The sequence below is a fragment of the Lacerta agilis genome, chromosome 7, assembly GCF_009819535.1.
Source record: "Lacerta agilis isolate rLacAgi1 chromosome 7, rLacAgi1.pri, whole genome shotgun sequence".
NCBI classification, from domain to species: Eukaryota; Metazoa; Chordata; class Lepidosauria; order Squamata; family Lacertidae; genus Lacerta; species Lacerta agilis.
Window position 1 is genome coordinate 54,554,249 of NC_046318.1, and position 24,334 is coordinate 54,578,582.

Consider the following 24,334-nt stretch of genomic DNA (forward strand, 5'->3'; position numbering starts at 1 on the left):
GAAGATATAATACCAAGCCATGGTTGAAGGTGAAAAGAGAAAGAAGGGAGCACACATTCTGTGCTGGCTCCAAATTTGCAAACCATAGGTTGCAGGCAACCATTGTTACAACTGTATGAAATCACTAATCCTCAGATCAGATCTCTGAATATGGTGTAGTTTTAGAAACTGAAGGCATGAATACGAATGTTCCAAAGCTAATTAAATATGCTTTTTTTTTCTCAACATGAACCAAGATATCATTAGACTATATATGCTGTTTAGTCACATCGTGTGTAGTTTTAAAAAGATTTCTTTCTTTAGCCTTCAGTCCCTACAAAGTGGAAGAAGTGTGCTTTATTATTAATTTGCCTAAGGCTACATTTTGGTGTGCAAAGTACATGGGGCAATTTTTTTTGAGCATTTGTCCATGAAGTATATCACATTTTTAAAATCTCAAATGATGGCCATTTGTCACTAAAGTATGCATGTGAAATGGATCGCAACTCAATGATAAATCACATGTTTTGCAAGCAGAAGGTCTTATGGTACAACACATTTATTTCTTGTTTCTCCAGGAATGAAAAAAAAACACCCTGAAATGAATGCAACCAAGTTGGGACTGGTTTCTACTATGCCATTTCTCTATAATAGGACGTGACATTTCTTAAAATAAAAACCTCTATTTTCTACAACATAGCATACGGTATTTCCATCTTCATAGATGGCCCTCAATCATATCAGTCCATATAGAACTCAAAATATTTGAGGTGAGTGATTCTCCTAAAAATGGTTGAAAAGTAACTTGCTAAAATAGTATTTACTCTGATATTTTCTTGTGCAAATCGATAGGTGAATTGTCTAGTTTCAGGCATCACTTCAATGGCAGAACCTTTTAAAAATAAACAGAACGTAAGCTGAATAGAGAAGCTCTTTTAAAACCCAATTCTGTAGGGGTTTTTCCACTTTGCCTTAGAATGCCTGAGTTGTTTTGAAATGAACACCACACCATCAAACAGAAAGCTATGAAAATGCTATTTTAATCATCGATGACTAGGGTCATGGTGCTTAAATGACTGGTAGAAGCTCAGAGTCATTAAGATTATGTCCCTTTCGCTTTGGCTTCACTGGAAGACTTGCTATTCCTTTTCCAAAAAGCACAGAAATGCAAGAACAAAAGGAAAGCAACAATACTGTACTGTATGCAGCAGAGCCAACAGAAATAAACACAAGGGAGTCGGACTGAACAGAGTACATGGCATCTTTTGTCAGGCTGCAAAAGGAAGGTCTCGTAGGCTCTGCCTTCAAGTGTAGCACTGCCTGTACAACAGGGAAGCACTGTCAGTGACAGCTACTATGAACATTTTTATTGCTCAGCGCTTTGCTACATGTTGAGCAAAGGCAACTGTCCAGAACATCCTTGTGAACAGAGACTAAGGAGCCAGTTGTCTGCCCTTGCCAGTGCTTGCTCCCTTATCCCTCCTTCTCTTACAGTTTTTACTTCGCTGTGCTACCAGTGCTCATACGAGATCACGGGGTCTTCTGCGCCTACAGCAAGCAATTGCAACAAATGGTACTCTGCACACCATTTCCCACGTACAGAGCCCTGTGCAGGGACTAATTGCAGTTTGTCTTGGACTCTGCAAGCTCAGAGGCCCGAAGAAAATGACAGCAGCTGTACAAGGGCTCCTCTCACTCCAGGGTCATGTCACAAATTGATCTTTAAGGGAGAGATGCAGTTGTGTACGCAGTCCATGTGGCACCGTTTTGCATTTATGAATTCAACAGTCCTGGTCATCAGGATGCAATTACTGTACTACATGCTAGTGGCAACCAGCAAACTGAGGCTGAACTGAATTTGTAACTGAATGACACTTGAATACAAATATATCATGTAAGTTATTTTCATACATTACAGCAAAATCAGGATGAAGTCAGCATTGAAAGGCTGACTTCATCCTGACTTTGGGTTACTTCTACAAAGATTAGAACCCTGCACAGTCAGAGCTCTAGTTCACACTGAGACCTCACATGGATCCAAGAGGTTTCCAGGTGGCTCTGAGGGATTTCCCAGCTGATATGACTGGTGTTCCTGTTAAAAGCCCTGGCAAACTTCAGGAACATTTGAATGGTTTGAACTGTTGACACAATTGCCGCTGAACACCCTTTCCCACTTCATGGAAGAAGAAGATGAAGAGTTTGGATTTCATATCCTGCTTTATCACTACCCTAAGGAGTCTCAAAGCGGCTAACATTCTCCTTTCCCTTCCTCCCCCACAACAAACACTCTGTGAGGTGAGTGGGGCTGAGAGACTTCAAAGAAGTGTGACTTAGCCTAAGGTCACCCAGCAGCTGCACATGGAGGAGTGGACGCGAACCCAGTTCACCAGATTACAAGACTACCGCTCTTAACCACTACACCACACTGGCTCTGCTTGGATCCCTGGTATACAGACAAATCCCCATTTACACGGGAGTTACGTTCTGAACCCAGCTGATGTGGGAGGAAGAAGCTCAGAATCTGCTGTTACAGCTGTACGGAATCACAAATCCAAATATTGGGCCTACAGAGATGCCATAATCTACACGGAAGAAACTGAACCTTCTCCATTCTTGAGGGACATGTTGATTTGCTGCTTAACTTGTTAAGCAACAAATCAATAGGTCCCTCAGATATAGAAACAAAGCTAAACTCAGAGATTGCTTCTAACAAAGGAATCCAGGTATCCAACAAGACAACCAGTGTCCAAGTTATACAACTCCACCAATGTTAGTAAAGCCACATATAATTTCACACTTACAACAGCAACATTTCATTTTACCAGTGCCAGAAGGGAAATAGAAAATGTGTATTACCGAAATGCAGTTTACATGGTTAGGAAATTAGCAACTTTCAAGGCAAGGAAGCTGTAAAGTCAACCTAACTAGATATTTGACACAAAACCTTTAGCACAATTTTCTCTCAAAAATATACCGGGAATTGAGAACTAAAATAAAAAGCCAATCAACCTGAAAGTAGAAAACAAAACCACACACTCATATTCAAACATTGTTTTCTTTCATTATTTTTTTTTCTCATGACTGAAGCCCTGAAACTATTTATTTAAAGCAATTACAATCCATTAAAGCCATTTCATGTATGTGCACATTAAGCATCTGTTTAACATGATATAATAAAATGGACCTAAGTTCTACATACACCAGGTTTGGCAAGATGAGGGCAATTTATGCATTACATTTTTAAACAGTGCCATCCTAAGCACAATTCCTTGCTTGCTTGGGATAAGTCTTATTAAACTCACTAGGATTTACTTCAGAGTAAATATGTTTTAGATTGCACTTAATCACTCCAATAAAAGCTCCTGATAAATAATAAAAGCCCCAGGAAAGGTTCACCTGTCTAGTTCTAAGAAACAACAGCATGCTAAAACATGTTAGGTCCTTTGCATTCTGGCTCAAAAGCAGACACACAAGGCTTCCTTACATTACATTTTAAGATGCAGAAACACTTCAGTTATACAAGAAGTAGAATAAATATGCTTCAAAGGAAAGGAGATAAACTCATATAGTTCAGAATTATGAACATGATCCCATAATTTGGTGAGGCACAGAAACTTCACAGGCTCAGATCGTAGTGGGGAGGGTTTTTTGAAGGAGGGGAAATAAACGCATTAGCAATTTTTATGTTAGTACCAAAGACACTGCAACTTATAACATTGTCCTTATCTCCATATAAGAGAATGAAGTAGCCTGCTGTTTCAAAACTCTGCCAGGATGTAAGACATTGCGCAAAGGCATGCAGATGACATTCCACAAAGAATATGTAACATTTAAAAAAAAACCAGATATAATCCTAGATATTTTGCTCCTTATAGATCTCAAATTCCTCCTGATAAAGCTGATCAACCCACTATCAAAGTGCTGGTGATGGATGGATTGAGAAGCTAATAGGGGTGAGTGGGTTACGATCAATACAAAGGGCACCAGTGCCCTGTGAAGTTACTCTGTTGCACAACACCCTTAAGTTTATTCTGCATGAAGAAAATATTCTCCCAAATAAGGACTCAGCTCTACAGCTGCAAATAAAACATTTTAAGTGTTGTAAGGTGCAATATATAAATGTGACACTAGATGGAGACAGTGAGCTATGGGAAATTCAATATATTTTTCAAAACTTTTTTTAAAAAGTATTTTCACAGCATTTTTAATATATGTGTAGATTCCACCTAAGTCTATGGTATCCAGGAATGGTTTGTGAAATCCTTAGAACAACCAGCACAAGCAAGGAGCATGCTTTGGCTACTAAGCATTTTTTAGAATTGTGCAAACCAATAATTTCTTGCAATTAATGCAATCTTCTTTTCTTTGTCAAGTTCATATACATCATTAGCACAATGGTTAACATAATTCAGTGCTTGGTGTATAAGCCTATTTTGAAAATGGAAGATGACAGTTGTAATGTGAACATTAACAGCTAGATTGTTCATCATCACCCTCTTGATAACCAGGCAGTACACTGCTGCATGTTTAACATGCTGATCATTGATTCTCATCAGCAGTCTTGGAATTAGTAGGAAAGCAATGGAGTCTGTGACATTTAAAAGTCAGGGAGGCCAGAGTGACAAGTAAACTTGCATTTACAGAGTATGGAGCAGATGATGTACATCTTTCATGGCCTGAGTCAAAACAACACAAGTAAATACAGAAAATGTATTATTAATTTTCCAGAACAGAATTACATGCTGTGATTATAACTGCAACATCAGAGACCTTACTATGCTGTACAGACATGTTTATTCATATTTGTGATGCTTCCAATCTATGTCAAGCACACAGCATTATAATAATGGGGGAACTATAGGGCAACCACAACGTACACTGCCTTTGCTTACTTGATTGCAGATTTATATGGACCACCATTAAATAAATAAATAAATAAATAAATGAACAGAAAGGGAGTGGGAGACCCTTGCTTACCAGGCTCTGGAGGCTCTTGCATGATCTCATGGGAGCCTCATGCAATTGTTCCAGAACCTGGTAAGAAAGGTGGAGTGCTTAAATAAAAAGCTTCTGCAATAGGAACAGCCTTCGGCGGATCCAGTGTTATTCTGCCTAGTAGCTCCTTGCACCAGCTAAGGCAAAGGAAGTGTTCTCAATTCCCCTCAGCCAACAATTTTCTCCCATGACTAGCACTGTGCACTTTCCCTCACTACCAGGATTATACTTTGGTGGGGCAAAGGAAATATTCATGTGCAATTGACTCGTGTAGTACTTTTGAGGGGTAATTCTGATTCTTTAGTATATTTCTGCTGGGCTAGAAAGATCATCAGTGGAGAGCCTGTTTTTACTCTGTTCCCACCCCTATTTATAATAATGGGTATAAAAGTCTAGTGGTTACAGATAATCTAAATGTATAATGAATAGACACAAGGCACTAAGCAGCAAGGTCTATTTTCTAAGACCCAGGGTTCCAGAAGGCAAAGGCCAACTCCTACAGTTCCTAAAACGCAGAACAAAACACACAGGAGAAAGGAGTTATTGCACAGCCATGAATTCTCTTAAAGGAAATTCGATTACAAAAGAGGTAGTGGCTGCTTTTTAAAATACACAGGATTGAGCACAATGACTCCCATTGCAGTACAGCCTGGGCAGCAAGTGCTGCCAACAACCATCATTGTCATGTCACTTTGCAGTGACAGCACTAAGATGACTGGTTTAGCAGCCTGCACAAGTTTCACAGGCTTCTACTGTATGGACTATATAGAGCTTTATCATAAATGAAGGAGCACAGGCAAGCACCCCTGTTGCAGCAATAGGATATTTCCTCACATGCTTGGCAAAAAAAAAGAAAGAAAAAAGAAGGAACAGGGAATGACTATTAGTGGAGGAGACCTGTCTCCAAATAACTCTGCCTTTTGAAATCCACTCCCAGTAACCAACATCATTATTTTTATTTGCTACTATGTTGTGTATTTTTGTGTTTTAAATATTGTAACCCACCCTGTGATCCTTGGATGAAGGGCAGTATAGAAATTTAAGAAGAAGAAGAAGAAGAAGAAGAAGAAGAAGAAGAAGAAGAAGAAGAAGAAGAAGAAGATAATTATAAAAGTAACATTCCTGCTTTTTATTTTCAAGACTTTTCCTAATAATTTTCTAGCGTGTATTTTCTTGTCACAACACAGTGAAAACATTTTCTTGAAAACATTTCAAGTCCCTGATAACACTTTATAGAGTTGCTAGAACCAATTCTGAACTTATCGTTGCATATGTGGAAGAAAGCATTTGTTTGTCCCACAACATGCATTATGTGCTACTTTCAGCTACTTTGAAGCTATTCCTCTGCAAACCATATCTGTCAGTTGGGTTCAGATTTTTAAATGAAATATAAAGCACTAGTTGCTACACAGATTCTTGTGACATCCCTGAGTTTTCACCTTTGCAATAGCTTCAACCTTCTAAGGAAGTCTTCATACATATATGGGTTGTTAATTCCAAATTTCATTGACAGCAAAGGAAAACCATTTTGGACCCAAACTATCCATATAGAGCCTACTTCTTTGCCCTTAGTTTGCACTAATATGCCTTAGTTGGGACATGCACATCTACCTACAAACATAAAAATAAATAAATAATGGGCCCAAAAGGTCTTGAAATACAAGTGGTAGCAGAGTGGTGACAATTCTATGCAGAGCATCATATTCATAGCAATGAATCATTGTCACTGTAACTGTAGTATCTAGCTATTACTACTAATTAGCCCAGGGTAGTTAGACAGAGTGTTATCACAATGACTGTTGTTGTGAATGGGTCACTCTGATTTTATTTTGTATACATTTTGTTTCTGCACAAAAATGTCACAGACATACTGTTGCCCCTTTTGGCCGCTTCATGTGTTTAGCTCATAAAAGCGGGCACTTGAAAAAACTCTTCTTACCTTGTTCTTTTATTTGACGAATCTGCTTCACAGTTTCTTTCAAGATTGCACATTTGTCAGGTTTGAAGTTAAAATTGTCAATATCATTAAAATTAGCAAAGATCAGCTCTGCAAGCTCTTCTATGTATTTATTCTCTTGTTCGCGATTACGTTTTTCAGTGCTTCTTTTAGGACTGAAAATTAAAAAAAGGTCAAACTTTTTAAAAACTGGCACCGTTTTTAAATGTAGAAAACACATTTTAATTTAAAGTGGCAAAAAGCAGAAAAAACAACCAACTCCCATCAGTTAGATATATTTCATTTTAGAGCACACTTTCAAATATGGAAATATGGAAAGAATTAACCACACATCCATGCTACTCAAAAGTTTTACTTCTTAGCACATATACAGCTTTTAAGGGTAGTTGAATTATGGAATAATGTTCAACATCACTGTAAAGTTGTCCAAGCCCATTTACTGCTTGTCCAGCTGACAGGCTTATATATGGCGATTCTGGAGTCCCCAAAGATGATCCCCTCTTCACACCATCAGCTGAAGAATTCACAAACAATCCACCAAATATCGGGGACAGAAGGTAGCTCTAAATGTGTTGATTCTTGAATCCACTACAGTTGTTGTTGTTGTTCAGTCGTGTCCGACTCTTCGTGACCCCACGGACCAGAGCACGCCAGGCACTACAGTACTTTCATTCAAAGTGGGGTTGGAGATGATTTAAACTAGAATACCCAAGATCATATTTCAATTGCAAATTGGGAATATTAAACCATTGTATAGTATTACATATACTTCTAAGGTAAGGCTACAATTCCACAACCATATCGCTCAAGCACATGATTCAGTAGTGGGCGAAAAATCTGGTGTTCCCAGTACCTTAGCTTTCATTTAAAAGCAAAACAAAAAATTGCTAGCCATCATAGCGGCAAATAACTTAGAATCCGCAAGCAATGATAGGTGCAAGAATCAAAAAATAGTGGTGGAATCTGAATCCCAGTAGCTGCAAGGTGAAGAGCTCAAAATGGCATAATAACTTGCTTGATTGACATAACTTACATGCATCTGAGAATTTAGCTTTTCTAGACACAGATTTTAACTTTTTTTGGGGGGTGTAGCATACACACAGTGCTGCTTATAGGGAAAGAAAAGATGCAAGAACAAAAGATTTGGACACCTGTCCTAACAGATTCTCACAGACAAAATCTTTCTCTCTCACACACACACAGTGCCAAAGCTGACTACGAAATACTGGTAGATCACTCATTTCCTAGAGTTACTGTGAGTTAAGTCACATGATGCTGATGAAAGCAAAGATCTCCAGGATCATTAGCTAATCTGGTCTTAACTCTTTATTTACAAGTGGAACCAGCAACAAAATATTGCAGAGTGCACTGCTCTTGTTCAGTTCAGTATTCCATCCACTTATTCTTGCCTTCTTTCAGGATATTCCACTCCACCCCTGGTTTTCCCTTCCTGCCCACAGCAAGCACTCTGCATTCTGTGGCCAATGAGAATAGTCAGTCTTCAAGGGCTATTTAACAGGCAATTAAAAAAAAAAAAACCAGTTTCACCCTCCACCACCTTACTGCTCAGGGTTCCAGCCAGCCACAACCTTTTCCTTTCCCACTCTCTGACCTGCCCTCATTTTCTCCCTAAACAGACACACAGTGCTGGGAGCCCACTGAACGTGCTCAGAATTCAATTCAGTTTGTTTTGGGGCTTCTTCCCTCTTAAGTTCTCCACCCACAAAGTTTGTATATCTGCAAACCTTTGAGCTCTCCCCTTCCTCTTCAACATAAAGGCAGATACCACTTGGGAAAATGAGTTTGCTATAACTATCAGATGTTTTATTGCCATGTATACACATTATGTTTTACACAGATTATTTTCTGAGCCTGGTACAAACTTGTGACAGCCCCATAATCCCATTTTGAGAAACTGGGTGCACTGATTAGTGTACTTTGCTTATTTAGTTCATTTTCTCTAAGCTTCATACGTTTCTGGCTGCATTATTTGTATTTACATTCAGACAATGTATGGCACATATATTTATTATACACAAGACACTGTTTCTTGATCCTGGGATCTACCATCAGTTCCTCTATTACTCACTGATTTCTTTATGTATGCCCTGGCTTTAAATATATTTCCCCCTAAGGTGGCTATGAACTCTGGAGAAAAGAAACCTAAGCCATTTACTCACATATGTTCTGAGGCCTGTAAATACTATGAGAGCAGCTGTGCTTCCACTGACCCAGCAACCTGAACATTCCTCTCTCTTGCTGCCAGTGCTGCCAGCCCATTATTACACCCTCACCACAAGAGGTGCCTCCTCACAGGAAAGGCGAATAAGAACTAAGCACCTCTGGGATTTGCAGTTCTTGACAGAGTATGTTGCATGAGGAGACATGCTTCCTTCCTGTTCCTGAAACTACATGTACTCCTGACAGAATTTTTTAATTGGGAGACAAGTTTATTCTAACATCCCATTATCTAGCTTAGGATGACAAAAATATGGGCTGTATGCAGTGTGTATACTGACAGGCAATTTAAGTGCTTGGGCCACATGCAGCATTGCTCTTTATATGCAAACATCTCGTGACATATATCGCACCACAAAAGTTTGTCAATTTGACCATGTAACTTCTAAAGACTTTCCAAGACTTCATGGTGAAAGACGTGCATTATTTTTCAATTGACACCTGCAAAACATTTAAGATTATGTGTGCTTAGAAAGTAATATTAAACAGTCGATGGACAATGGATTGAATAAAGGAGTTGGGCACTAGTTAGTAACTTCATATAGCTTTGCAATTTTATAGAAACTGAAACACCAAACCCTACAACTGAAGGTTCGACAGACTTAATACATCCTCAGCAGGAAGGTGATGACTCAAAACTGTTTTTTTCTTTCCCCAGAAACAAAATTCAAAGAATAAATGGTATAATAATTTGAAACGACAATAAAATTAAATAATTTGTCATCTATAACAGCGACTCATTCATTCATTTGTTTATTACGGTTATAAACCGGCTCAAAAGGCACATACAGGACGGCTTTATAATAGCGACTTAAAAGAGTGGTAAGGCAAAGTGAATATATGCACCCAACCAATCAAGTAATATATTTTTCTGTAAATCCTTTAGCTTCCAGGGTTCTATAAAGTATTCTAACTAACCTGGGTCCAAGTTGATCAGGACATTCCTTGCGTTTTCTTGACTCTGCCCGGGCTGGGTCAGAGGAATTTTCACCAATCCCACTCATCTTAAACACATATCAGCAACTGAAAGAGACAAAGCATAATAAAACAGTTAGAATAAAGAGACAGTGTTTATATTCCATAAGTCTCATAGTACTTGAGCTTTTGATAGTCATTGTACCCCACCACTTTTAGATGTTTCAATAGACAGCGTACATTTTTTCCTTAAATTTCCATTAAATTTCCAGAGGTGTTCTATCAGAAAACAATTAATGAACAGTTCTTCTTTCTCTCTGATAAAATTAAAGCAATTTGGTAATCAGGATCTCATCATACACTGTTTCTGAACCTTGAAAACTCTTCTAAGCTATTTCTCCTTGAATGTAACAGTTTACAAATAAGTAAATACAGGACCAACTAGTGTGGTCTTTCAGCTGCTTATATACTTACCTGAATCTTGGGACCTGCCTTAACTGAAATCAGCTATTCTAAGGTCTTCTACACAGATTATATGTTTACAAACTCTTATCCTTGTAGTATTAACCATACACCAAAGCTTCAAAAAATAAGGGAGGGACACTTCCATTGCTTTAGTGCCCTCAGGGAGTTAAAGAGACACACTCTCTGGTCAAAAGAAAGCAATCTTTCCACCTGACTCTACTAAGCTAGTTTAAAACAAATATCTGCAGTCTACTGATTGGGGTGGTGTACATCTGTGTAAGTTTTATACACTATGGAAATATGTGAATCTAAATTACACCAGAAAGATATGCACACTTTGCCATTTTTACAAGGGAATGACTTAAATCTATACAAAATACCAACACTTGCAGGTTTTAGGAAGAACTACAGCACAATGGTTTGTAGCAAATATAAATAATTCTTAGTCATTTATTTATAGGCTTCCATGTGTTCTAAATCGTGGGAGGGATGGAGGAGGTGTGTGTGTGTTAGAGAGAGAGAGTGAGAAAGAAAGAAAGAAGGAATGAATGAATCACACAGTCTCAAGATAGGAAGCTCTCTCAGTAGTCCTAAGCATCATTTAGCAACCTAAATAGAAAAAGGTCTATCCAACTTCATAGTTGAGCTATGGAAGCAACCGTGTTACATATAACAAAGTGTACAATAAACTGCATCCTAGTTAGCAGGCTTATTTAATATTAAACCAATCCTTCTAAGGAACTCTCCAACGGTTTGATTTCACCCCCAAAGATGCATTTCTCCATTGTTTCTAGAAACAGATGGATGACGCCAACAACAGCAGCCTTCTAAAGCAAGACTACTTATGACCCAACATGAAATTTGTACACAGTTGTAAATTTAATTGCTTACAGTAGAATTTTTCTCTAAAACTCTCCTCCTCCTTAAAACTTCCCAGAAGAGGCATTTTGTTTTTTGTTTAGTTCTGCATAACAATTCTACAGTCTACTGTGAAAAATTCACATTGCTATTATAAATAATTATCACATTATCCTTCGTGTAGGAGTGTCCAGAGTCTGGATTTCCAGTGTATGTGGCACAGGTGGGCAGTTTCATCCTTCAGTGGTGCCTTAGCTCTGAAGACTTTTGGGAAAGTCTACCATCTGCTATAAAATGAGGCAGACTCTTTTCTTCTTCTTTTTTTGCAAATTCCCAAGTGCTGGAGTTATTGTTTCATTTTCCTTTCAGAACAAACCTGATCTTTCAAAAACACAACACAGTTCTTTTTCCAAATCATATTGCCTCCTAGCGAGCATGTCATGAAGAAGGCTTATCAGTCTGACATTTTTAATGAGTTAAATATTCTCAACCAAAAAGCTTGGCATTAAATGACAGATTAAAAATGGGAAAATAAATAAAAAAGAACAATTTACAAATACAATTACATAGAGCTACTGAAAGTTTACAGTGATGTTACATTCAGCACATATGATGCGTTCATATCGTTTAGTAGGTAGCCAACAATTTTTGTCTAAAATAATATTTAAATATAGGGATGGAGATTACTGAACATTAAACAACAATTTCAAGCTCTTCAATATACCTGAATATATTTTTCAAAATACTATTGTATAAAAGCACTTGTTGAACATCTGAGAAAATATTTCCTTATGTTTGTTTGAGTAACCAAAATTCAGGGTATGCTCCAAACAGTAGCTTTTAACAGTGATAATAGCATGAAAGCAGTTGCCAGATAAGTGTAGTGTATAACTGATCCCATGACCTGATTTTGGACTCATTGACCTGATTAAGACTGCAACTTTGCCATGATCAGATTTTCTCAGTTTATGGTTTTCTTTTAAGTTAAAGAGTCCTGGGGATAGTGAAATAGATGGTGGCAATGGTTATAGGGGAAGTAGTATTTAACCCTTTCTCCCATGCCCTTTTCCAGATCGGAATTTTAAGGGAGCAGCTTATATTCGGGTATTGTCTTTTTTCCTTTCCCTCCTTGAATTTTAAAGGTACGGCTTATATTTGGGTGCGGCTTATATTTGGTACAATACGGTACTTTGGACATGAACTCTAGCTTTCTCCCATTCAAGCTACTGTCCACCCCACTGCCCTTTGAAATATTTGTTAAAGCTGACCTTCTTTGTGCACAAACACACATGCTTGCTATTTTCTTTTCCTAATTTTTCAGTTGGTGACCTTGGGAAAGTTGCTCTCTCTCAGTCTAGCCAACATCACACAGTTGTTCTGAGGCTAAAACATGAACCATCAAGCAACATGGAGGATAGTAAGATACAAAGCAGCGTTAGAAACTGAGATACGAAAGCTAGAAGCTAAATGGCACCTTAAACCTAGGTTATGGGCGCAACAACAGAATGTCTAGGTGCACTTTTTTTAATAACAAGAATACAAAGCTGAAAATGAATGAACTGCAGCTAAAATCTTATGTTCATTTTTCACATGGTCTAGTTCTTATCCAAAGACTGCAAAAAACAAAGCCATTCTTTCCCTGCCCGCACCCCTAATATTCTTAAGAGGATCTCATCTCCAGTCTTCAGAGAGTGACTGGAAGTGGGGAGGCAGAAAAAGGTCCTCCTTTCCTTCCACTCTGCAGTTTTAATATGAAATCATAGGTGCAGTACTGCACCCAAACATCAGAAACTGCTCGTACTAATGAAATTCCGTCGCAAAATGCCTAGAACAATGGGAGTTTTGAACGCTGATACAAAGATATATAGATCAGTATGCATCTGAAAAGTATAAAGCTCCTTAAAGAGGTATTGAAAATGTCATTTGCTAAATTATTGAATGTGCAGTTATCACCTAACACCTTATACCATCTTAGCTTCCCATAAGGTGGTCATTTTATTTACATTTCTAGCCTGTTCCAAGGGCATAAGAAAGGTAGCAACAATGAACCAATCCAATATAACTACTTATTGCTAGGAAATTATTATTATAAAGGTTTTATTTGTGTGTGTGTGTGTGTAAAGGTAAAGGGACCCCTGACCATTAGGTCCAGTCGTGTCTGACTCTGGGGTTGCGGTGCTCATCTCGCGTTACTGGCCGAGGGAGCCGGCGTACAGCTTCTGGGTCATGTGGCCAGCACGACAAAGCCACTTCTGGCAAACCAGAGCAGCGCACGGAAATGCCGTTTACCTTCCTGCCAGAGCGGTACCTATTTATCTACTTGCACTTTTGACGTGCTTTCGAACTGCTAGGTGGGCAGGAGCTGGGACCGAGCAACGGGAGCTCACCCCATCGCAGGGATTTGAATCGCCAGCCTTCTGATCAGCAAGCCCTAGGCTCTGTGCTTTAAACCACAGCGCCACCCGCATCCCATATATATATATAATTGTTACCTAATTTATGCGTACCCCTAGCAATGAGCATCAAAGCTAAATAAAAAAAGTTTTGAAGAAAACCTCCAGGCATTATTAAAACTCAAACTCTGCCAAGTTTTCCAGGGAAGCAAGTTCCACACTTGCAGATCAGCTACCAAGAAAATTTCAAAGCACCACCATGATAATGGCATGGAACACAGGTGACACTTAAGATAACTTACAGGCTCACTGTAAAAAGAGCAAAGGATCACAAATGAGAAGTAGGGGAAGGAGGGAGGGAGGGAGGGAGTTTGAGATCATGTGTGCATTGGGAGGGAGGCGCTTTTAAGATTTGTTTTCTTCAGTAAACCTTGTTACTCTACAACACTTTTTCAATATATTAAGAAATGTTATGTTTTTGAAGAGTTGTAATATGCAAGTTCCACCAGCCTTTTGGAAAACAGACATTCTCCTTGTTAATTCCACAAGCCTAAGGTCACAATGTCATTGCTATTTTATTAATATACTTTCTTTCCAAAGAAATTAACATTTTAAAAAATGGCAAAAGGAATGGATGGAGCAAATCCCCCATGATGAAACATATTTGGAACATTTTCATTTTGGTATGAAAATGCTGCATGGTATGGAGAAAGTGCATAGAAAGGTTTTTCTCCTCTCATAGTTCTACAATTTGGGGCCACTCAATGAAGCGGAATGTTGGAAGATTTGTAACAGACAAAAATTACCTTTTCACACAACTCATAGTTAGTTAGATCATATTTTTCCCCACAAGGAGCAGTGATAGAGAATCCAGACCTCCAAGGATGATGCCTTCCTACAGCAGATTACAAAACATTCAAAAGAGGGGGAGAGAGAGATAGTAGTCATGGGAGACCCCAACTATCCCAATACGTGCTGGAACTCAAGCTCTGCCAAGAATGTAAGGTCCAATAAATTCCTCAATTGCCTCTCTGGCAATTTCATTTCCCATTATCAAATGGGGGGGGGGGATCATATATCTTGGACCTGGTCCTCACCAACAGGGAGGATCTGATCCAACAAAGTGGAAGTACTTGAAACCTTGGGAGAAAATGATCGGGTCCTCTTGGGTTTCATTATACAGATGCAAGGTAGTCGGGCATGCACTCTGGACTTTGAGAAGGCTAATTTCAAAAAGCTTAGGGAGCTTACTGGGTGAGATCCCATGGTCAGAAATACTCAAAGAGAAGAGAGTCCAAGATGGATGGGAGTTTCTTATAGCTGAAATACTGAGGGCACAAAGACAGACAAATCCAACATGAAAGAAAAGTGGGAAGCATGTAAAGAAACAAGTGTGGCTACATAAGACGAGCTAAGTACCGGTAGGCCTGGACAATATATCGCTCAGGACCGGTATGAGGAGCAGACAGCAATGTTGGCTTCACTCAGCGGTATATCGCTGGTGAAACCGCCACCACTCCTGAGTCTGGCGGCTAGAGTTCCTTCCTCCAGCAGATGTTGCTAGCACAGGGACTCAAGAGCGGCGGTGGTTTCACCAGTGATATATTGCTGGGTGAAACTGCCACCCCATTCTGCCCTCATACGACACAGAGAATTCGTGGAGAACAGGTGAGGTCACAGCAGACTGGAAGCAGGCAAACGTTGTCCCCCTCTACTGGCAACTTTAGATAATTGGATGTGCATGGAAATAATAAGTTATTGAGATTTTTCCTTATTGAAACGTTGTATACAAATATTCTGGAATAATTCAATACTGATTCCAACCACGGAACAGTAATTCATTATCAAATTTTCAACAAAATAAATCTAAGACAGTAATTAATCTATAGCCATGTTCTTCAAAATTCATTTAGGGTCACTTCCAGTAGCTGTATTGCTACTAGACGTTATCTTGCTTTACATCCCTAGTTGTTCTATGCTGATCAATCTCCCCAAAAGAACATAGTGATTTATTTAGAAGCAGTGTGTATCAGCATCTTCAACTTAAATTTGACAAATAGCTGCTAAGGCTTACTGTACAATTTAATATAACACCTAAAGTTCAGGATTATTTAAACAGAAAAATTTGACATATTGCATTAATTGCAGAAATGAAAACAGCAGGGAGTGCATAAGGTAGGCATCCCCAAACATGCCCCTGCAAATGTTTTGGGACTACAACTCCCACCATCCCTAGCTAACAGGACCAGTGGTCAGAGAGGATGGGAATTGTAGTCTCAAAACATCTGGAGGGCTGAGTTTGGGGATGCCTGGCCTAAGGTTACAATCCTGTGGTGGTTCCCCACACTCATTAGGTTCAGGTAACCTTCACTAGGGCTAGTAATTGTAGCAGGCTGTGCCTTGTGGAACGCCCTACTAGTAGATGTTCAGCAGGAACTATCCCTCTCTTATTTCAGATATCTTCTGAAAACTCTGTTTTAGTCAGGCATCTGCAATGTGAATTTTCTCTTTTTAATCAAGTAAGTATTTGCTGAAGTTTTCTGGATTTCATTCTTACATGCTGCATACTGCCTTGAAGCATTTTTGTGGAAGTGTGAATAACAAATATATAAATAAATTACCAGTATTTAAATAAACAAATGAGAGGGTGGTCTGATGAAATATGACCACAGTAGCCTTTGCACTTGAAATATTTTAATTTTCTGTTGATCTAGGATTCAATGAGGCATTCAAGTAGTATATCCAATTAAGTACACCTTCCAAGCTTTTTATATGTTGTTTACCCCCAAACAGAAGCAGACAGTAGAAATTATTAGCTAAATAATGCTATGAAGATAGGATTTAAGGCTATGCAGACTTACCTAACCCTAATACATTTAACACCTTTCTACTATTTCACACACATTTTCCTCAAAAACAGAGCTTAGAAAAGCATTTTAGCGGAGCTTTTAACCGATGACTGAAGTTTTCCAATGCACAAGTTTACTTTTTTTAAAAAGTAATGCCTCTTCTTTCTCTGAATGTTAAAATGGGAACCATAAAACAAACGTTTTATGAGAAAATTCTCAGGAAATAATTACAATTATTGAGAACACTCTGGTTTCTACCAGATGTCGAGTAAAAGAACAGAGCAAGAAAACTGTTTCCATTTTCTCTTGTTATCAGTATCAAAACAATAGTTTCTGTTTGCATTGTGACAGCAAACCCTTATTCACATCCTCTACACTGCAGAACAGTATAACAGGAGAGGCCTGAACCAAGTATGTAATAGAAGCAATGATAATCTTCAATTTTAAAGTGCATAAAATGCAAGGAAATAAACACACACACACAGCGAGCAGAATGGATCAATGATGCAAATATAGCATAGTTCCCCTGCTAGAAGTTTGTACAGGCAACTCCCCATTTACGCACATTCTATTTGTGTGTAACCACACACACAGTGCCAAGAACCCAGAAGTGGATCCCAAAATGGGGAGCACCCTGGAGAGTCTTCCTGGCTCGCCCTCTTTGGGTTCTGTGAAGGGTCTCCTCATGAGCTGGAAGCGCAAGCAGGGCTTTGCAGAGGCCTCCTGTCTAACAGCTGACATGAGGGGTAGTGCAGCAGCTGCTTTCCTACATATCAGCTGTGTGAGCCAGAGGGACAACGTGGCTTGCTCAGCTAACATGCAGGGAAGCTGGCCTATGAAAGGGAAATACTGTATGTATTATGCTGAAGGTACTGTGTACCTTTTGCTATCCCTATGGTTGAACTGGTTAAAGAGAGGTAATTGGAAATTCATTGGCTAAAGGAAAGGCCTTGAAAAAATGAGTTTATACATTGTAAATTAAATGACACAAAAACGTTCAAAAAGCATCCTCATGGACAAGAGAAAATACTCTTGTACCTAAAAGTTAATTGACCACCATAGTTTCAACTATGCAATTCCTGCTCTGAGCATACTTTTATAATAAAACCTTTATGATAAGAATTCCCTAGCAATAAATAGTTCATCCATATGCACAGCAACAACCGGACTGGACTGAAAGCACGACCTGTGACTTTAAAGTTACAAATAACATAGCGGATGAAAGGCTACTTACTGGTGCTACTAGTAGTCTCATACCTCCTTCTCCTCCCTTCCCTTCTAGAAAAGAAATAAAACAAAGCACATAATGTCATCACGTTCATGAGTGCCTCACTTCTGCAAGCCATATCCAATTAATTCATTGGAAGGTGGGATTCTCAACACAATGATATCACATCAGAGTTTCTCTTTCTCTCTCTCTCTTTATCTAGACATTACCAGCAGAGATAATATTAGGAGACACATCTTTGAATGCCAGGTTCTGCCCACAACTGCACAATTTTATACAAATTAGTGCAGCAAGATTTAATATCTGTTGAGTTACAAAAATAGATAAAGCCAAAACAAGCCACTGTTATGACCAAGTGAACAAAACAAAACAACTGCTACATTACTAAACCTTTACATAAAATAAGAGACTTGGCTTTACTAAGTGTGCCCTTCTATGCACAACTGTTATTATACAAATCTCACCATACCGAATTCCTTTCTACTATCTATGGCAACAGTAAATGAATGCCAGTTAAGTTGAATTCTCCAATTTGAGATGTAATCCTGCCAATATAAGCATAATATCCGAAAGCAAAGTTACTAGAATTTCCCTTCATATCCCAGGATGATTATTTAATGTTTCATAAAGAACAGTCTATGAATTTCCTGAAAACTTTACTGTTTTTGCAACATCTGTAACTACTCAAAGCCTCCACTCTACACAATCATCACTATTCATCGAATGAAATAAAGGTTCATTGGTAACAGATATATAAGTACACAAAGCCTACTGTACCCTGCATTGAAAGTAAAAAAAGTTTAATGCAAAAGTCAGAGCATGAATTTAGTAAATGATTAGGTACCTCTGAAGAGACACAGCTATAGACAGATAGACACTCTATCACAGTTGATAAATTAAGGCTGTGCATTTACTAAAGGCTGGACTGGATGAATCCCAAACAGGAATTAAGATTGCCGGAAAAAATATCAACAACCTCAGATACGCTGATGATACTACCTTGATGGCAGAAAGTGAGGAGGAATTAAAGAACCTTTTAATGAGGGTGAAAGAGGAGAGCGCAAAATATGGTCTGAAGCTCAACATCAAAAAAACTAAGATCATGGCCACTGGTCCCATCACCTCCTGGCAAATAGAAGGGGAAGAAATGGAGGCAGTGAGAGATTTCACTTTCTTGGGTTCCATGATCACTGCAGATGGTGACAGCAGTCACGAAATTAGAAGACGCCTGCTTCTTGGGAGAAAAGCAATGACAAACCTAGACAGCATCTTAAAAAGCAAAGACATCACCTTGCCGACAAAGGTCCGTATAGTTAAAGCTATGGTTTTCCCAGTAGTAATGTACGGAAGTGAGAGCTGGACCATCAAGAAGGCTGATCGCCGAAGAATTGATGCTTTTGAATTATGGTGCTGGAGGAGACTCTTGAGAGTCCCATGGACTGCAAGAAGATCAAACCTATCCATTCTCAAAGAAATCAGCCCTGAGTGCTCACTAGAAGGACAGATCCTGAAGTTGAGGCTCCAGTACTTTGGCCACCTCATGAGAAGAGAAGAATCCCTAGAAAAGACCCTGATGCTGGGAAAGATGGAGGGCACAAGGAGAAGGGGACGACAGAGGATGAGATGGTTGGACAGTGTTCTCGAAGCGACTGGCATGAGTTTGGCCAAACTGCGGGAGGCAGTGGAGGATAGGCGTGCCTGGCGTGCTCTGGTCCATGGGGTCACGAAGAGTCGGACACGACTGAACGACTGAACAACAAATTTACTAAAGGTTGCTGAACAAATGCAAGCATAAAAATAATATATAGAGGTTGGGTAAGCAAATAATACAATCTAGGTATATTTTGACAACTGTATCTAGGCCCAAAACAGCCAACACTGGCTTTGGGCTATATCTTTCTACCAAAGAAATGTTTGTTATACAGTGGTACCTCGAGTTATTAACAGCCTAGTTAACGAACAGTTTGGATTACGACCACTTCAAACCCGGAAATGAGTGTTTCGGGTTGTGGTTGGTTTTTTTGTATACGAACTGACATTCAGGGGTACCGCCACATTTTCCCATCCTCCGAGGCTTCTCTCTCCTTTCTCCATGGGCCTGGGCAGCCCTGTGAGTTGCTGGTTCTTCAGCAGAGGCAGTGGGGGGGAAGCGGTGTGCAGTGGGTCAGGCATGGAAGGCGGAGAAGGAGGGCCGAGAGCGGCAGCAGCAGAACCATCACTGCACAAAGGCGCTTTGTTCTGCTTCAATAGGCAGCACAATGCCTCCCTTCCCATCAGAGCAGCCCCAATCCCATTACTACTTGCGTGCAAACAGGAGGGGGTGGGGATCCCTCACCTGGGAAGGAAGGCTTTGCACTGCCTGAGAGATCCCTGCCCGTTCCTGTTTGCACGCAGCCAGGCTGAATAGTTGCTGGGGTTGGGAAAGGTGGAGGGAGCCCGGAAGCTGCATCTTAAGAGTTCCTGGTTCACCAGAAGTGACTTAGTCATGCTGGCCACATGACCTGGAAAAACTGTCTGCGGACAAACGCCAGCTCCCTCGGCCTGTAAAGCGAGATCAGCGCCTCAACCCTAGAGTTGTCCATGACTGGACTTTTTACCACTAATGGGCCGTGTAACACATACTTCTAGCCACAGGATCACTATCTAAGAACAGAATAGATTTACAGTGGTACCTCTGATTAAGAACTTAATTCGTTCTGGAGGTTCGTTCTTAACCTGAAACTGTTCTTAACCAGAGGTACCACTTTAGCTAATGGGGCCTCCCTCTGCCGCCGCGCCGCGCCGCCACCACTCAATTTCTGTTCTCATCCTGAAGCAAAGTTCTTAACCCAAGGTACTATTTCTGGGTTAGCGGAGTCTGTAACCTGAAGCGTCTGTAACCCGAGGTACCACTGTATTTAAACAAAGGCAAGAAAAAAAGACTGATTTAAATTAAGTGTTCCACTAATACTTCTTTTATATATTTTCCAAGCATTGGTGCACCAAGCTAACTCACAACCAACTATAGTAGTTTACACCATTTAATTCTTGCAACCAGCCCTTGCATCCTGTGTTGAGAATATAATTTTTTCATACTTTCCTTTTTTACCTACAGAGGAAAAGTTTTTATAATATTCCAGTACAGGATATTTCTTATGTCAGCACCCATGAGAGTTGCTTAACCCATAGGGTTAAGCATGGGAATGCAGAAATTTGCATACATTTGGATAATGTTGTCTTCTCTCCCAGTGTTCCTTCTTTCTTTTTCACTCTGCCTTGGCCCAGTCCCACCCTCACAAAAACAAAGCAACAACCCAAAACAAAATCCCATGGCAGAGGCAGAAGTAAGGTATGGCATTTACTGAGCATGCTAGAGCAATTTATTTTCATCAGATGAAAATGAAATGCCAATGTTTCAATTTGAGAAATGATCCAATTGGTTCTTCATTTATACAGAAAGGCACTATTTAATGCAACGTATCTGGTAGGGGCATTGATTCTGTTTAATGATTAACTGTGTTGTGAGCAGGTTTATATCCAGATTATGTAAAATTAACCTAGTTATTACTTACAATAAACTTTTTTTACACTAAAGATTAAAAAAAAATTAAAAATACAGTTTGCCAGGAAACAAATCATCCCCCACAAGAATACAAAAGTTACCCAAACCTGATTTACATAGCCTGTTTTTTGTTACCTATCATACACCAGTCACCTCCTATCTGAACTACAACAATATGTTGTACATGTTGTACAATATGTTGTACATAGGACAATCTTTAAATACAGTGGTACCTCGCAAGACGAATGCCTCGCTAGACGAAAAACTTGCTAGACGAAAGGCATTTGCTAACAAAAGGGTGACTCGCAAGATGAATTTTCCTATGGCCGTGACTCGCAAAACGAAAAAGTTTTGCGATCCCCCCCGTAAAACCGCGCTTCCTCTGACCGTGCTTTGCAAGACGAAATTTCCGCTATACAACAACACTCGCGGAACAAATTAATTTCGTCTTGTGAGGCACACAAGACGAAATTAATTTGTTCAGAACACAACTGCAAGATTGCTAAATGGGGCAGGAAGGTATATCTCACTAAACCTGTACAAGCTTCATAGGCTCCTAGTCTTTTTCTAGCTCCAATTCAAATTGCTGTATTTTTTTACTTTTAAATCCATTCACAGCTTGAAACGAAGCTATGTTGAAGGATCGACTGCTGTCATTTGTACTTATCCAGAACTTGAAGATTTTCTCATGCCCTTCCTTGGATGTTCCACCAGTTGAGGTGCAGCAAGCAACTACAGAAGGAAAGTCCTTTACAGAGGTTGCATCCCCGCTACAGATTGCCCTCCCCAGAGCAGACTGTCTGGTACCCACACTGATGTCATTTCTGTCATTTATCCCATTCTGTCATTTATCCCACCTGTTAAGATAGCTGTGCTGGTAAAGCATGAGATTCTTTAATTCAGTTGTGCGTTCGAGCCCCACATTGGACAAAGGATTCCTGCATTGCAGGGGATGGACTAGATGGCCCATGTGGTTCCTTCCAACTCTACAATTCTATGATTTCACAATGCCATATAAATATATTTTTAACTTATCAGGCAAGATGGGCACAACTTTTTAAAATTACGTATTTTTTTATTATACTTATTACATATCTCAGTTCTAAATACCCTCATTTTCCCTTCCCTTCTTCATGTTAGTCTTGCCCTTCCTCTGACCAAAAGATGGCCATAGCATGACCATTCCCCAGGAAAAGTTGGGAGTGATCAGCGATCTAATGCTGTAAAAGACAGCAAAATGGTAAAGATTTGTTTCAATTTACTATACTTCTCTCACACTGATTTTTATATAAACAACTTTAAAGCAATGTATTAGAAAAGGGAATGTGCCTTCCGCTGTCTGACTGAAAGCCAATAATGCTCATGAATTTTTTAGCTAACACACAGATGCCACTGGGAAGACAATGTAATAAACACATTAGGCAGCAAATGGGCAGCAGGAGCTCTTTACCACATATTGTAACCATCAGATACATGACCAAGATTCATGATCATGATTACTGGTACTTAAAAGCACATGCCTTAGCATCTCTGTCTCTCAAATAAAAGGCTTCCTTTCAAATACTGAGAACTTCAGCTCTGGAAAATCCAAATATCGTTTTTCTACTTTAAGCTACCGGTATAACTACAACCAGGGAAAAAATTAGCTAGTCTGACATCAACACAAAATGGCTTCTAGTATCTGTATTCCCATACACTAAGGTTCTTAATATAGCTGTTCACTGAGCTGCTTACATATTAGACTACGTCAGCCACCTCTAATAAGCCCCTCTAATAAGCCCCAAAATAGCAGGAGAAGGTTTTAACACCACAACAGAAAAGAAAGTTGCATTCTTCGAGTAATGTACAGGAATTTTGATTCAGTCTTCACTCATTCTGCAACTGATGCAAGGCATTTTGCTTAATCAAAAATCACAGCAAAAGGCCTGAATGCTATTAAAAAGAAAAAGTGAGGTCTGAGGAAGGGACCAACACAATTGATGTTAGTGACTTAACTTCTTTTTTAAAAATCTACTGCTAGTGCTGACAGCCATTTCAGATACTCGTTTTACAAAATGACAATAAACAACAGCTGAATTATCGCAAGTCTTCCATTGAGAAGCCAGGAGCACTACAGAGATTATTGTGAGCACAAAATCCTGTTTCTTAACCACATTATAAACATGTACACTGTATTCATACGTCAAGACCACTGAAAGAAAGAAAGAAATCATTCCATAGGGGTAGGAAGAAAAGGGGATATGAGTGCTTTTAACTGATGTGTTACAAAGTTATTTCATCTAGGTTTTGCTGAACATGAAAATGAGACAAAATGCAATACGCTACAAAATATGCAATACACTACAAACTATAAGTAGAATTAAGTTCTTTATGGCCATGAGCTTCAAGTAGAGATGTAAAATTTCCGGAAATTTTGAAGCTTGGAAAAAAAACCGTTTTCCCCCAGGAAAAATGGAAATTTTCAGGAAAATTGAAAAAAATGCTACATTAGCACTTCTTTTTTCTTTTCCAGATTGAAAGTAATTCTGTTACTTTAGAAACATAAAATATAAGTATGGACAATTTTAATGGGCATAAAATTATCACAACTAGCATATTAAAAATATAGTGTATCCAAACAATTATTACAAACAGAATTTACTTTTAAAATAATATTTATTTGTATTTGTAACAAATGGAGCAACAATCTCCTGAACTTTTTACTAGTTTATGTGGTGGTGGTGGGGGGACTCCACAAAACAATTTTAAAAAATCCAGAAGTAACAATTATTCATATTTCCTCTTCACAGTATTTAAAAAAAACATTCTCATAAAAAGAACTGAAGAAGGAAGTGGGACTGAGTTTCAATGAATGGGCATGAAATTTAATCAGAATCATTTTCTGAGCTGTAATTAAGTATATACTTTCAGGCCCTT

At 39.1% G+C, this 24,334-nt stretch overlaps 1 protein-coding gene across 12 annotated transcripts in view; it reads right to left on the reverse strand.

The window, feature by feature from the left end:
- NCOA2 (nuclear receptor coactivator 2) overlaps positions 1-24,334 on the reverse strand; it is a 131,107-nt gene that overhangs the window by 43,714 nt on the left and 63,059 nt on the right. For all 12 annotated transcript variants that reach the window (XM_033155369.1, XM_033155375.1, XM_033155372.1 and 9 more), the window contains 2 exons: positions 10,088-10,192; positions 6,914-7,086 (listed from right to left, as the gene is read on the reverse strand). In XM_033155369.1, the coding sequence (XP_033011260.1) occupies positions 6,914-7,086; positions 10,088-10,173 (259 nt within the window). In that variant the 5' untranslated portion in view covers positions 10,174-10,192. The remainder of the gene's footprint in view (positions 1-6,913; positions 7,087-10,087; positions 10,193-24,334) is intronic.